This window comes from Girardinichthys multiradiatus, chromosome 1, assembly GCF_021462225.1.
Source record: "Girardinichthys multiradiatus isolate DD_20200921_A chromosome 1, DD_fGirMul_XY1, whole genome shotgun sequence".
In the NCBI taxonomy this organism is placed as follows: domain Eukaryota; kingdom Metazoa; phylum Chordata; class Actinopteri; order Cyprinodontiformes; family Goodeidae; genus Girardinichthys; species Girardinichthys multiradiatus.
Window position 1 is genome coordinate 13,564,957 of NC_061794.1, and position 15,832 is coordinate 13,580,788.

The window sequence follows — 15,832 nt, forward strand, 5'->3', positions numbered from 1 at the left end:
TAAATAAAAGAGGAAATATTAATATAGAGTTTGTCTGCAATATTGTCATTGTGGATTATTAATAAAAAGGAAATCAGCGGCTTACAAGAGTGAGTGTAACTTCAAGGTGAGGAAGTTTATCATATCATTTGTAAGACTGGATCATTACATGAGACTAAACCTATTTTGTTTTGGGTCAGTTAGGATGACCAAAATAATTTCTATTTGCTAAATCCCAGAATATTGAGAAGAACCATTTTAAGAGATTGGTTTTTACAGCTTTGTTCAAATTTAGTTTCCTATATGATAATACTCTGGCATTGTAAAGTTCTGATAGGATAATTTACAACATTTAAGTTATTTGGAGGGATATGCGAGGATGTATTTTAAGCAGCACCTCAGCCACCCTGCTTTCTTGTGTGACAACATCAGATTATTAAAAGAAATCAGTCAAGATATAAGGAAGAGGCTAGTGGACCTCCATAAGTCTGGGTCATCCAGCGGTGCAACTTTCACTTGCCTAAAGGTGCCGTGTTCTTGAGTTCAAATAATTATACGCACCAGTATGAACACCATGAAAGTGTCCCGCGATCATACTTTGTACGACGGAAATCCGTTCTGTGTCCCAGAGATAGACGTGTATATGTGCAAAATTTGCGAATCAGTTCCAGAACAAAAGCAAACGACCTCGTGAAGATGCTGGTTGAAGCTGGTAAGACTGTGAAACAAGTCCATGACCTAAAAGATCACTAGGCCAGGATGAAGCCCTTATTCCAAAAGCAACACAAAAACTGCAAAGTCCAGTGAGCAAATTCTCTGACCTGAATTTCTGTATATCATATAGATTATTAGAAATATTATACAGTATAAAAATAATAATTTGTAAACATACAGCAGTCAGACATCCTTTAGCTGATTCCTGTTTTCCTTGAAGTCTGACCTGCTGATAACGATTTTTAGCTCTGCGCAGCGACTGAAAATATGTTCACATTATTGGTAAATAGTTTTATTGTATGACACCTGAAGTATTATAGCATGGCAAAAAATCCTCAAGCAATCCTTTGTGAATGTAGTACCACACTGATTGATATTCCAGTGATGATTTGGTATATTGTCCAAATAATAAAAATTTGTATTACTCTTTAAAATGATCAAACTTGTAACAATTGAAAGATAAAAGCAAAAGCTCCAGGAATATTTCAGAGGTTCTGGAACTGTTATTTTTTCCAAAACGGTTGGTTCTCTGGTGTTGGGAGTTTTTTTTTTCTCCAGTTAAGAGAGTTCCAGGTTATCTGTCAGTGAGCAGAAACATGCAACTTACAAGTTGTACAGTTTCTTATTAGCTTGGATTCTAAGTGATTGACATAACTAACGTTATTGGAAAATAAGTGGCTGTGATTACTGAATTAGCTCCCTGTTAGAAACAGGAGGAAGAGCTGCGCTTCTCAGTGTTAACAGATGCCAGTAAACCTGGATGAACTGCTTCTCAGGACGTTGTGGGTTTGACCCAAAACATGCTTGAGAGATAATATCTTTACTTGGGGGCATGAGTTATGTACTTTGACTGGTGCCACTGTGTTGTGTTATGTGCCCCGCTCTGTAAAAAAGGCTTTTCATACTCTATAATCTGAACCCAGTTGGATTTCCAAGTCACGCATGCGTTACGTTAGTTAGGGCACATCATTACATCGGACATCAGTCTTACAAAATGCAGGCAGGCTCCTGACCACAAGCTCTTCCTGTAACTGACAGCTGTGAGCACAGCATGTCGTGCTCTGCTGAGAAAACATCAAAGAGGATCTCTGATCTTGATGCCGAAGTTCGGTTCTTACAGAATCAGTCTGGATGAGGAACCGACTGTAAGTGATGCACCAATCAGTTGGCCAATTTTCCCTGACAGACTTTGACTGGGAATCAGCAGGTCAGATGGTGGAAGCTCTGTTTTATGTTAGTCCTGTTTGTTAAATACATCAGAACTGTTAACTCCTACATTGTTTTTCAGTCATCAAAGACACCAACAAGCAGCAATAGACTTTGATGCCCTTTTGATGTTTTGAGTGAAAATCAAATAACGGTCAGGGGTGTCTGCTCTGATGCATAAAAGCAGATAACCCACAGATAACTACAAATTTTATTAAGAAACTTGCAGCTTGTTTATTTTATGTCAATATTTGTTACATATGATGGTTGTATTAAAAACGTGACATAAATGAGTTTCTACGTCAGTCCATGGAAGGAAAACTGGAACTGGTAAATCGTATCCTCGGTAAATCTTTCCTGCAGATACCAGGAGCTTTACATCATGTTTCTTTCTATTTTTATCTGTGAAGAGGAGCTGTGGGAATGAATGCCTCCCTTCATATGTTCCACACCAACATGTCTGTTGCATGTTCATCAGTGGATTTGTTTACCAGGTTGGAGAGTGCTGTAATAAACCCCATTATGAGCTTGTGTCTCAACCATTTCTTAAGCACCCATTCATTGTTTTGGCTATGTGTGTCTTGGCAATACGAGCTGTATATTCACGTGTGTATGCCAAGATCTGCAGAATGCTGCTTCGTCTGTTTTTCTTTTCTTTTTTTCTGTGGAACCATATTGTTTCCGTCTCTTGCAGCTGTGACCACATTAAAGAAAATATTCCAAGGCTATGTAAGCGTTGGGAAGCATGCAGGCATGGTCTCCCCCAGTGCTCCTTCCTGGCTGTGGACTGCCTGAGGGAAATAGCAGCTGTGGCCAAAAAAGAAATCATTTTTGAGCCTGAAAATGAGGATTGTGGCAGGTGTCCATTCATCAAATTTGTCTCCAGCCACACCCCTTCCTGAAAAAAAGGAAAACATCCAGACCATGCCCCTGTAATGTGTACCCCTCCCCCCTTCTCTCTGTCTTCTGCTGGTCTGCTCGTTGGCGTTAGGGCGAATAGTGTCCCCACAGGCTACGAGAGAAAAGGGGGGAGGCTGTACATCTTTATGCAGTGCTTCTAGATGCGCATGTGTTTGAACATATTGGCCCACATGCATCGCCCCCACCCCCCCAGTGATGGACTATAGCATCTGAAGAAGCATGTACAGAGCAAAGCCCACTGGCCCAGTTTTATACGAAAGCAACGGAACATCAGTCTGAATGCAGCGCTCTCGCTGGCCATCCTCCTCCTCCTCCTCCTCCTTCTCCTTCTCCTCTTCCTCCTCCTCCTCCTCCTCTACAGTGGTAATCCGTGCTGACACCATGCACAAAGGACTAAATGCTGGCTGCATCAGCCAGGCTCTGTTCTTTCTTCTTCCTCTTTCAGCTCTGATCCTGTACCACCAACCTGTCTATCTGTACGTCGGGATGTTGTTTAAATAGGACTTGGATCTATATATCACATCCCTGGAATCCTGGACTGGCTTTTCTAATCCTCTGCCCCCCCGTATCTCCTCCTCCTCCTCAGCCGGTTCATTCAGGGAGAGCATCACAACAACGCTATAACCTTAGGAGGATTTTCTTTTTCTACATTCCTCATTTCTGTAGGTGTTGTCTTTCCTGGAGCTGATGGGACTACAGGTGGCTAACATTTTTTTTCTGCGACTGATGGGTTCATGTAGCTAAATATCAGGGCTGCCTCCTTTGTATCCTGTTGTTGTTGCGCTCTCTGGTCGTCCTGCTGCACATCTGTATGCCAACAGGTAAACCAGCCAAACAAACACATGCTTCATTTATCAGGTGATGCAGTTTGAGTCAGTTCTGGTTGTGTAAAGATGCTCTGGATTCTGTGTGATTATCTTCATATGTTTTCAGTTTGTTTGACTTTAACAGAGGGATGGAGAGTAGATGCAACATCCTCCTTGTTGAAAAAGGAATTACTATATTACACGTTAATAACTGCCAGAGACATGTCTGCAGGTAGGGTAATGAAGAGCAAAGGCAGCACGTGTCCAGCCGGTTTTGGTCCATGGCCATGCTGCTACACATGTTGGTGTGGTTTGTAGTGAGGCTAGACAATGTGCTAAGTAAGCAGTGTGCTGTTTGGTTTGGCGGTAACTGTCGGCATTTGTGTAGCAGAGCTGCACTGATTAAATGGGGGAAAAAGCCTGTTTACTCCCAATCTGTACCTGATGGTGCTGCATTGAAGTGGTTGGTAGGTGATAAGTTGACCCTGTAGTTTTGTATTTCAGTGTTTGGATTCTTAACATAAAGAAGCAAACATTTTAAAACGTTTAATAGAAGGGAAACAGGCCCTGGCAGAAGGATCTAAACCACTAGAACATTTACACATTATTTCACATTACAGCAAGAAATTCCAATGTGTTTTATTAGGATTTTAGGGGATAGACCAACACAAAGTAGTATGTAATAGTGCAGTCAGCCAGTGGAATTCATGGTCTTCATCCATTTTTACAAACACAAAGTCTGGCACGTATACTTGCTCTGAGACCCTTTTAATCTGATGCCCACAAAAATATGGGCCTTTAGAAGTCCCTAGTTATCAAACAGAGTCCATTTGTGTGCAATTTAATCTTAATCTAGCTGTTCTGTGAAGGCCTCGGGGGTTTGTTAGAGAACATCAGTAAACAAACGACACAAAGAAGACCAAGGAGCATAACAGACAAGTCAGGGAGAAGGTCATTGGAAGCAGGGTTAGGTTATTAAGCAATAGCCCAAGCTTTGACAACTCATGGAGAGTTGTTCAGTCCATCATTTGAAAATGCAGTAAAGAGTATGGCACACCTGTAAACCTACCAAGACATACCTGTCAACCTAAAGGAGAACATTCATCAGAGAAGCAGCTAAGAGGCCAATAGTAAGTCTGGAGGAGCTGCAGATATCCACAGCTCATGTGGAACAGTCTGTTGACAGGTTGCTCTACAAATCTAGGCCTTATTGGAAGAATGGCAGAACTTAATGAAAGCCATAAGTAGTCCAGTTCAAAGTTTGGCACATAGCAAACATGTGGAAGAAGGTGCTCTGGTCAGATGAGGCTGAAATTAAACTTGGCACTCCACATCATACTGAACACATCATCCCAAAGGTGAAATGCTGCTGGGATGCTTTTCTTCAGCAGGGGCAGGGAAGCTGTTTATAGAAAAATGGATAAGGATACATTTACAGTAGTCCTGGAATAAAACCTGTTAACAGCCAAGAAAAACCTGAGTCGGGGACAGCAGATCACTTTCCATTAAGACAACAACCCTAAACACTCAGCCAGAGCTACAATGATGTAGTTTAGAAATTCATGTTAGAAAGACCCAGACCTAAATCTATCCATGAATTAGGTGAATGATGTTTCAAGATGCTTTCCTTGCAATCTGACTGAGCTTGAGCTATTTATCAAAGAAGAATGGGCAAAAAAATCAATTTCTAGATGTGCAAAGCTAGTAGAGACATACCCCGAAAGACTAGCAGCTATGACTGCAGCGAAAGGGGATTTTACTAAGTGTTGACTCAGGGGGCTGAACAAAATTGCACTCCACACTTTTAAGATTATGAGTTGAAGAAAATCTTAAACGATGTGTAATCTTCCATCCACCTCACAACTATGCACTACTTTGTGTTGATCTGTTGCATAAAATCCTAAGTAAAATACACTAAATCGGTGTTTTTAACGTGACAAACTTGTTGGAAAAAGAACTCAAGGGATATAAATACTTCTGCAAGGGGATTGTACCTATAACATTAGTTCATTTTGCTTAGACTATAAACTTTGCATAAGTATTTGAAATGTTGTTTTACTTTGAGTAAAACACTGGATTTTTACAGGAGAGTAGGATTAAAACGAGGTTTTCAACCTCTGTTTAAGAAATAGATTAATCAATTAATTCATTACAATAAAATCAAATCATGACTTTGAAAAAAGGCTGCACATTATTTCTTACCAGTTCTACAGATGTTAACAGAAAACAGCCAGAAGCATCATATAGCAGCAAACTGCTCTAATCTGAGCCAATGACGTCACAAATCTACGGCAGGCAGTGAAGGTCAGAATGCTTTACAAGATAACATGTTAGAAAAACCTCTTCCAGCTTACCTCAGTTTGTTTTTCACCTAAATGTATTTGAATCAAATAATTTTAGTCTTTACTCGCTCTGTTACAGGGAAATTGTTCACTGTGAGCATTTTTGTGATTATGAATGTTATTTAATATTAATACTTTAATATTTTGTTAAATAATATTTTGGTCTGTTAAAGGTTGTCCTGTGAATAGCAGCCTAATAAGGCGGTGGTATTAGGACACAATTGAAAGGGGTGAGCCAAGCTCTGGCATTATTGAACAGCATAAACTCTGCACACATGGAATGAATTCACACAATTTCTTAAAATACAAGAATTTATTAACAAAAATAAGTCAACTCAAAGTCAAATATATTTCAATCAACAAACTCTTTACTATGCTAAAACAATTCAACTAAACTACCAAGCAGAATTAATGAATAAGGAAGACTAATGGGCTATGTACAATATAAAGAAGTTGATTAAAGATGGTTAAAAACCATGACCAAAAGAGTGATGCAACATTACTATGCAATGTTTATGTTTGAGAACCAAGGATTATCTTGAAGAATCCGGAAGTGAAGTTAAGTTAGTCTTGGAAATAACTTGGGCAATAATCATCATACCTTTAGACAACCATTTACAATGCAAGATCAGATGAAATATTATTTTAAAGAATGATTTGATGAATAAAACCAACCTTCTGGATGACCAATTCTCAACAGTGTTTATTTAGCTGCCTTCATTTATTAAAATAATATTTAAAGAAATATTATTTTGAATAAGAACCAAATCTTTGAGAAATGGGCTTAATTGTGTTACTTAGTTATCAAGTTTAGTAAAATAATATTTAAGGAAATATTATTTTACTAGATTAAAAACTAACAACCTTTTTGGGTAAATGATCTTTAGTAGGCAAACACGTGTTCTTAGCTGTTAGCAGTTAAAGCTAACAAAAGAAGCTTATAGCTTATCATCAGAATCAAACACATACCTTTAAAATACCATTAATAAAAGGGTTAAAATGCATAAGCGTGGACAGCGTGTTATTGCCAATCTCCTGTGTTTAAAATCATCCTTTAAATAAAGTTTGTCTTAACTTAAAAAAAATAAATAAACACAGAACACATAAACTGAGCACATGTCCTGAGCAGATAATCTGCTAGCACTAAGATGGCTGAGTTTTCAACAGAAACAAAACCAAACGTCGTAAAACGAAAAATGTTTAGATTATTTCACTCTAAACTACTCTCTGCCCAACACAACCTCTTACGTGAACCGTGCTGAGGAAAAGAAAGTTGTCTGGGCGACTAAGTTGAAGAAAGCTTCTACAGTGAACAAAGGGTTAACTTGCTAACCTCCGTAGCTGTGGAGTAGAGGGTGACACGGAGTGGATTTTCTCTCCTGTCCCATCCCGCTCCCACAGAAAAATGTCTTGTCCCATCCCAATCCCAGGCCAGCATAACGAAAAAAATCCTGTCCCGTCCCACTCCTGGTAAATTGACTCCCACTCCCATCCCGCTCCCATTCAGAACGACTCCCACTCCTGTGCCACTCCCATTTTTGTTTTCTTCATTTAGTCTTTTGACAATTTCTTTCTTTGAAGGACCAGTTAGGTCCCTGTTTTTAGTTGTAGTAAACACCAGTTAAAGTAAAAAGAATAATAATGAAGAAATAATAAAATATCAAACAAGGAAACAGATCACGCCTATCTTAGTTGAATAAACAAAATGTACCTAGTTGTATTTTACTCATTTATTAAGTGATTGTTTCCTTTGAACAATGACATCACTTTTATGTTTCAAGTTGCTGAAACGAAAGAAAAATGCACCTAGTAAGAGAACTGTACTTGTTGAACAAAAGGTCAAAAAGGCATTACCTTCATAATTTAGAAACTGTACCACAATGGTTCACAGCCCTGGTCCTCAGGGACCGCTTCCCTGCAAGTTTTAGATGTGTGTCTGCTCCAGAACACCTGATTTAAATTCTGACATGACCTCCTATACAGGCATCAAGAATGGAGGGTCAAACTGGACAAAATTAATACAATAAAATCATCATTAAATAAATAAATGTTGTGAATGTCCCATAAGTTAAGTAAATGTAACATGAAAGAAATGTAACATTAAATGTGCCATTAAATTAAAGGTACCATTTATTTATTTAATACATCATTAGAAACAATAAATGTACCATTATATCATGAAATGGACTATTATGCAATTAAATGTGCCACTGAATAATTAAGTATAATTTTAAAGACGACATGGTGTAATTAGTGGTACACTTAATATTTAATGATGTATTAAATAAATTGTACATTTAATGGTACATTCAATTTATTTCTATTTCACAACATATTTATTTAATATCTTCCCTTGATGAAGCCTTTCTACGGAGTTCGCGAGGGGACATGGGGAATTTTTTCTCTTTTTGCGTTCCCACGCAATAGTCTTTGCGTTATTTCGCAATACTTTGTGGGATAGTTTCCAAACCAGATAACTGCAAAAATGAAACAAACACTACACCTGTTTTGAGATTTATTGAGTTTTATTTTGAAATCGGCCTTAAATAAAATTATCTTCAATCAGACTAAAAGACAGTTTTTATCCACAAGCTGTCAAACAAACTACTGAACAATAATACTGCACGAAACCACATCTGTGACACTTTGATCCTAGTTTATTTTCCCTCCTATTGGTTAGCTCCCGCTCCCGTCTGCTCCCCTTAATTTTTTATCCTGTACCGTCCCAATCACGTGATCTTTACTGATGCTGTCTCCCGTCCCGCAGGATTCCCGTGGGAATCCCGAAAAAATGTCAGCCTTTACTGTGGGGTGGGGCGGCTCGTGCTGTAGGCTGGCCAAACTGCATGTTACTGCTGTAGCCATGATGATGCGGTCCCGTTCCTTCAGACCGGGAAAACTGCTCTACTCGTCGTTGTAGAGACAGGGTCTCTACTGGGAACTCTCTGGAACACAGTTTGCTTCTGTAGACCTCAGAGAGAAAAGTCAAGTTTCGCTTGTACCTTAATTACCTCCGTTCATGAATGAATACCAGATACACAAACAGCAATTAATTCCTACTTAACTTAATGCATACGATCGCGTGATCGTATGACACTCTTGGATCCAGTTTGAAGAGTTATGTCTGTTTGCCTGCAAAGAGACATTAGCTCGCTGTGTCTCTCCATCCAGTTCCTCTGGGGACCTGCGTGGAAGAGGTCAGTTTGTTGTAAAAGCGGGGTTTTTATTCAAACAGTGACGTCACGGGAAGTCTGCTGTAACCCCCGTTTCTGCCTGTGCTGGAAGTAGGTTAATGCGATTTATTTTGAAAGTTCCAGAAAAGTTCTTATCATGTTGTACCCATGCCTGTGGTCCCAACAGCACATTCTCCATCTTACCCAGCTGGTATGGTGGTGGGTGTTTTTCCTCCGTAAGGAATCAGGCCTGTCCAGTTTTGTGCAAAAAACTGGAGACAAACATGTCTGCCTTAACCTGGAGACTCTTATCACATCAATTTATGAAATGTGATCCCAAACCTGTGCAAGTAGTTTTAGGTTACTAAATCACGGTGCGTTTAGGGTAGAGGTGTTAGATGTTGCCATGAAAAAAACCCCAAAAACATTTGGTTTCCAATTATCCTAAAACGGATCATAAAACCAGGATTTCCGTGCCTTAATAGAATGATTGATGGCTACATCAATTAGCATCCTGATGGGATTTTCTTTATCTGGTATAACTTGAAAGATTAATTTGCAAGTGGCAAGATGTGGCTCAGCATTGACTCTCCAGGCCGACTGTCTGGAGAGCCTGATGGAGTTACTTATAGCGAAGTTGTCTAGTGATTATCAATCAAATGAGACAGGACCAAAGTTCTCACCCACTTACACGACAATGTTTACATTACAAAAAGTAATGTATTTAACTAAAACATAGTCCACTCCCTCCTCAGTCAGGTTTCCTGTTTTTTTGTTTTGTTTTGTTTTTTTGGGTTTTTTTTTGCTCAGATTTTTCAGACAAACAAAAAATACTGGAAGAAACAGTATGTTCCAAAGCATGGAGCAAAGTTCACAGCTAACCAAATACTGAGAGGGTTCAGTCCCCTGTTTAGTTTGGGCCCCTTCTCCACAGAGTTGCAGATTTCAGGTGCTTCCTTCAGCATATTGACGCAGGGATATTAGCAGGACTAAGCTTGAGAGAAAACAAAGTGCAACACAGCTTCTGGCATGTTCAAAAGCGGAATGAAGATCATGGGGAGTGAGTATGGATTAATCTTATCAAATTTCTGTTCAAGTGTTTTTTGGGGCACGTGGATGTCTGTGTGTGTTTTCTGAATGTTTGCTTTGAAAAAGGCTCTAGGGATTATGAGCTAATATTAAATCTTTAGACAATTGTTGCCATGATTGCGCTTTAAAAGGTCATGTTTTGAAAGATCCCAGATTGGTGTTTGAGGATGTCAGTGTAGAGCATTTGGAATTTGAAGCTTGTTTAATTACATGTTACATTTATTTTTATTCTTAAATGCTCGCTTGTGGATTCAGTTGCATCAAGTATGCAGAGATGACAAGAGTTGATTGATTTAAGTTGATTGAATTATTAAGAATGATATAAAAACATTTTTTTTAGGCTTCACCCCTATGGTTGAGAAATGTTAGTGCATGTGTTATTTACTCTAGACCCTTGTTGATTTTTCCTTTCTGCCTCTAGATGTGTGTGACAGGTGCCCATTTCAGCAGCTTTTTACAAAAACTGTGCCCTCACCCAGCTCCTGTTGCTTTACACAGTAAGACAGTGCTGTGAAAAAGTACAAATGTCTTCTTTTCTTTCATTTATGTCACTCTTATATGTTTCAGATTATCAAATTAATTTAAATATCAGATAACCTGAGTAAAAACAAAAAAAGGTTTCTTTCATAACAGGAAAAAGCTTTTCAAAGCAACCCCACCTCATGTGATACTACAATAGGCTTTTAAACCTAATTATTGGTTGTGCCACCTTTGGTGGCAACACCTGCCATCAAGCGTTTGCTATAACTGGCAATGATTCTTTATCTTCGCTCTGGAAGAATTTTGGCCCACTTATCTTTGCAGAATAGTTTTAGGTCAGCCACATTAGAGGGTTTTTGACTATAAATGACCTGTAAAAGTCCATGCCACAACAGCTCAGTGGGAGTTAAGTGCTTCATGTTGGTCTGTTTTAGCCATTTAGAAGTGGACTTGTTGGTGGGATTTGGATCATTGTCCTGCTGCAATACCCAAGTGCTCTTGAGCTTAATGTCACAAACTAATGGCCAGGATTTTCTATAGACAGCAAAAGTCATAGTTCCAAGTCTTCCAGCAACTAAAGTAACAAAGCAGCTCCAGACCATTAAACTATCACCACCATGTTTGTAGGTACAATGTTTTTTTTTTTTTCTGAAATGCTGTTTTAGTTTTTTTCAAGACGTAACAGAATGGACTTTCCAAAAAGTCCCACATTTGTTTCCTAAGTCCACAGAATATTGGGAATAATCAAGATGGGTTTTTTTGGAAAATATTGTACGGACCTTTATTTTGATTTAGGCCTTGTGCAACTTGTTCTGTAAGAAACGTCTGTGGCCTTAACTGAGATTAAATTACTTACAGGCACATTCTGTTTACCGATTAGGTGACCTCTGAACCCAGGTGGTTGTGCTGGATTCGATTTACGGGTAGCGCAGTAAAGGTGGCTGAAGGCAAATGCACATCACATTTTTCAAATTAAAGATTAAAAACCATTTATTATTTCATTCCACTTCTGAATTGAGCACTGCTTTGTGTCAGACTACCACATTAAATCCTAATTAAACACACTGAAGGTTGGAATCGTCCCTTGTTAAAAATGAAAAGAAGATCAAGGGGCATGAATACTTTTGCAAGACAGTGAGGGTGTCACGGTCAAACTGTAAATGTATGTCTTGCTTCGCTCTTATTAATTTGTGTTTTTATAGATATGAAGTTTTGGAAGAAATAAACCTATGCAGTTATTGTTTGATGGCCCAAGCTAAGCATTTGGGTTAAAATATGATTTGTTTGTAATGCAAGTTGTTGCATGATGCAGTGAATAGAATTTTGTGTACTTTCAGTACTTTCTGGCATCAGAAAACCAATTTTTAGGAAGTGGGTCATTCCTGCAGAGCTTCTACTTTTTTTTGTCATTTACAGTTAATAAAGTTATGTTCATGTTGCCAATTGTGAGGTGAAGCACATGACATGTAACACCCTTTGACCAAGAAAATTAATTTTTCTGCATCTTATCTTTTATAGAAAGTACCTCCTAGTCCTGAATAGGTTTGTGTTTATGTTTCTAAGTTGCATTGCAGCCTCACCAACCGGCCCTCAGCACTGTGTGTGACGGAAGCCAACCCATCTGTTATTGCAAGCAGAGAGCTGTAATCCCGTATGTCCTAGCCCTCTGTTGCCGATTGGCAGTGACAGTTCATCAACACAGGTGGCCTAGTCATGACATGCACACATAGAGAAATATTTCAAAGAAATACACAGTGCAGAGCCGACCTCTGGAACAAAGAGCTGCTGCAGCTTCACCTGTTCGGTCAAAATACAGTAGATAACGTTAAAATGTTGAGATTCACACTGGTAACTAAATCCCTAATATCTAATATGCCCTTTTTTTTACTTATAGCTAAACATTGGTTGCCAGATATTCTATTCAACAGTCTACAGTGATCACTAGCTACATTAAAGTCTGATGACAATCAAAGTATGTTTTTTATTTTTTATTTTATTTGGCTTTTTGTTGTAGTGACTCACAATGAACAGTTAATACCACATTTAACATTTAAACATTTCACTGTTCGGTGTTATTATACACTGCTCAAAAATATAAAGGGAACACTCAAATAACACATCCTAGATCTGAACAAATGAAATCTTCTCATTGAATACTTTGTTCTGTACAAAGTTGAATGTGAATATATATATATAAAGATTGAGTTTTGCTGTCATGGCAAAGAATGTGAATACTTTTGTACCTGATTCAATAAATTTGTTTTACAAAATTATTAAGCAATTTGTTATGTAATTTCTTGTTAAAGGGTGTTGTGTGTAGAGTTTTGAGGAAAACTTGTATTTAATTTAGTAAAATAATAAAAGCACAAGTATTTACAGCGGCTCATTTCAGTATCTTTTTCTTTCGGTGGTTTTTACCATTGATACGGATGCTGACATTTTCTATGGGCAGCCAGCAGGTCATTAGAGTCCCTTCCTGAATTCTTCCATTACATAAAGCAGTGTTGTTGAGTGGCAGCCTGCAGGCCATATCCGCCTGAGCAGTGTGAACATGCAGCTGAGCTTGCCGTAGCTGTCAGGATTAGGTTTTTTGTTTTTGTTTTGCTCATTTTAATTTAATCATGCAAATCTGAAGTCTTCTGTGAGGTTGTTTTGCAGCTAGAGCAGGAATAAATTGCAGATTGTTAACTCCTTAAATAAATGCTCCAGGTTTACACCTCATGTTGCTACCCTCAGGTAAAATCAAAATAAACCCAGTGTTTTAACAGTACACTGCCTTGATACTTTTATCTGGCTATCATTGTTTTCTAAGTTAAAAGCCTCATGTTGGTTATTTTCGTATAATCTACTGTATGTCGTTATGTTAGCACTTAGATTTTCTACATTTTAAGCTTGATTGTAGTAATTGTAAAGTTTCAACCAAAACTTAAAAAAAAAAAAATAAATAAATAAAGGTACAGTATAATTCAAAGCTACCTCTGGCGAGCACATGGAGGGCCGTGCAGCCCTCCAAAGAAATGCCACCCCAACACCATTACTGATCCACTGCCAAACCGGTCATGCTGAAGGATGTTGCAGGCAGCAGATCGCTCTCCACGGTGTCTCCAGACTCTGTCACGTCTGTCACATGTGCTCAGTGTGAACCTGCTTTCATCTGTGAAGAGCACAGGGTGCCAGTGGCGAATTTGCCAATCCTGGTGTTCTCTGGCAAATGCCAAGCGTCCTGCACGGTGTTGGGCTGTGAGCACAACCCCCATTTGAGGACGTTGGGCCCTCATACCATCCTCATGGAGTCGGTTTCTAAACGTTTTTGCAGACACATGCACATTTGTGGCCTGCTGGAGGTCATTTTGCAGGGCTCTGGCAGTGCTCCTCCTGTTCCTCCTTGCACAAAGACGGAGGTAGCGGTCCTGCTGCTGGGTTGTTGCCCTCCTACGGCCTCCTCCACGTCTCCTGGTGTACTGGCCTGTCTTCTGGTAGCGCCTCCAGGCTCTGGACACTACGTTGACAGACACAGCAAACCTTCTTGCCAGAGCTCGCATTGATGTGCCATCCTGGATGAGCTGCTCTACCTGAGCCACTTGTGTGGGTTGTAGAGTCCGTCTCATGCTACCACGAGTGTGACAGCACCACCAACATTCAAAAGTGACCAAAACATCAGCCAGAAAGCATAGGTACTGAGAAGTGGGCTGTGGTCCCCACCTGCAGAACCACTCCTTTATTGAGTGTCTTGCTAATCACCAAAGATTTCCCCCTGTTGTCTTTTTCATTTGCACAACATGTGAAATTGATTGTCAATCATTGTTGCTTCCTAAGTGGACAGTTTGATTTCACAGAAGTTTGATTTACTTAGAGTTATATTGTGTTGTTTAAGTGTTCCCTTTATTTTTTTGAGCAGTGTATTTTGTAAAGCAGAAACATTCCTCAATAACTAAAAGTGCACTGAAGGACTTCAAATAGTAAAGTTTCAAAGGCCAGTACAAATGCACTTTGTAGTTGCTGTTTTGGTTTCTGAGCATAAATCTGTTTCTAAATGTTGCAACAAGTTTTCAGGAAGCAGTTACTGATCAGTCGCTTCTGTTGGTGCTGAAAGCTTTTGGATTTTCCGATGGCGGATTCATTTAAAGGGCTCTCAATTTCTGAACATGCTGACTAAGTTCTGCTGGGAACTGTACTGAACCTTTCTCTGGAGTGTGTATTTATGAATTTCAGTTGTATTAAAGGGAGAGGTTACATTAAACTCAACGTTATTCATTCCCGCTGGTTGATTCAGATGTACAATTATTTTTATTGTATAGCTTTTCTTTCTGTCAGGAAATGACACGGGCATCTTTCAAAAAGATAACAAAACAATGTAAATGGAACATTAATATTTGAACAGAAAATTTCATTTTTATTTACACGTTATTAAAAATGGCATGTCAAAAATTCTTTATACCCTTCTCAATAATCAATAAAAAATCTTAATAACATTGCAGCACTCTAACCCTTTACATAATTACTGACCATCTATTTGCAAGCCTCCACTGATATTTTGATGATTTATCTTTTTTTTATGATCTCTGAAATCTTTGAGGTTGGAAGGCCTCCTTACCATCACCCTAATCTTTAATTCCCTCCACATATTCTCTGTCACCTTGAAGTTCAGACTCTGGCTAGGTCACTTTGAAATGTTCATAATACTTCCAGTCAGATGAAACATACTGGTAAACTTAATACTAAAAACCTAAATATACTAGGTATATAAATAATTGTGGGCCTAATTGTATCTCTCTGAGGACTACTTCAGGGCCTTGCAGAGTGGATGGAGTTGGACATACAGGATATGTGTTTGTTTTTTAAAAAGAATTTCAGTGTAGGATATTGCAGTCAGCTGAATAGGAATTGTTTTCACCTTATGCTGTTTTACTCCAATTTTAAGGGTTTTGACATTCTTGTATTAAACAGATCTCACAAGTACCATCCTGTAAACTGCTTCTGTGAGACTCCGGTTTCATTCTGTAAGATTCGGTGACAGTGTTTTTGCTGCACAAGGGGCTAAACTGTCATTTTGGACATAAAACAGATTCTAAGCAACTTACTTTCTCTTCTTTAAAGCCCCACCTCCCATATGTTTTCAGGC

General features: G+C 38.8%; 1 protein-coding gene across 3 annotated transcripts in view; it reads left to right on the top strand.

The window, feature by feature from the left end:
• Positions 1 to 15,832, top strand: part of mib2 (MIB E3 ubiquitin protein ligase 2) — a 76,801-nt gene that overhangs the window by 1,004 nt on the left and 59,965 nt on the right. Inside the window, exon 1 of one of the 3 annotated variants that reach the window (XM_047377771.1) lies at positions 3,099 to 3,641. The exons of 1 other annotated variant lie outside the window; for it this stretch is intronic. In XM_047377771.1, the coding sequence (XP_047233727.1) occupies positions 3,632 to 3,641 (10 nt within the window). In that variant the 5' untranslated portion in view covers positions 3,099 to 3,631. Of the gene's footprint in view, positions 1 to 3,098; positions 3,642 to 10,072; positions 10,202 to 15,832 lie in introns of those variants that run through there. One more of the 3 variants, XM_047377765.1, reaches the window with a different exon arrangement.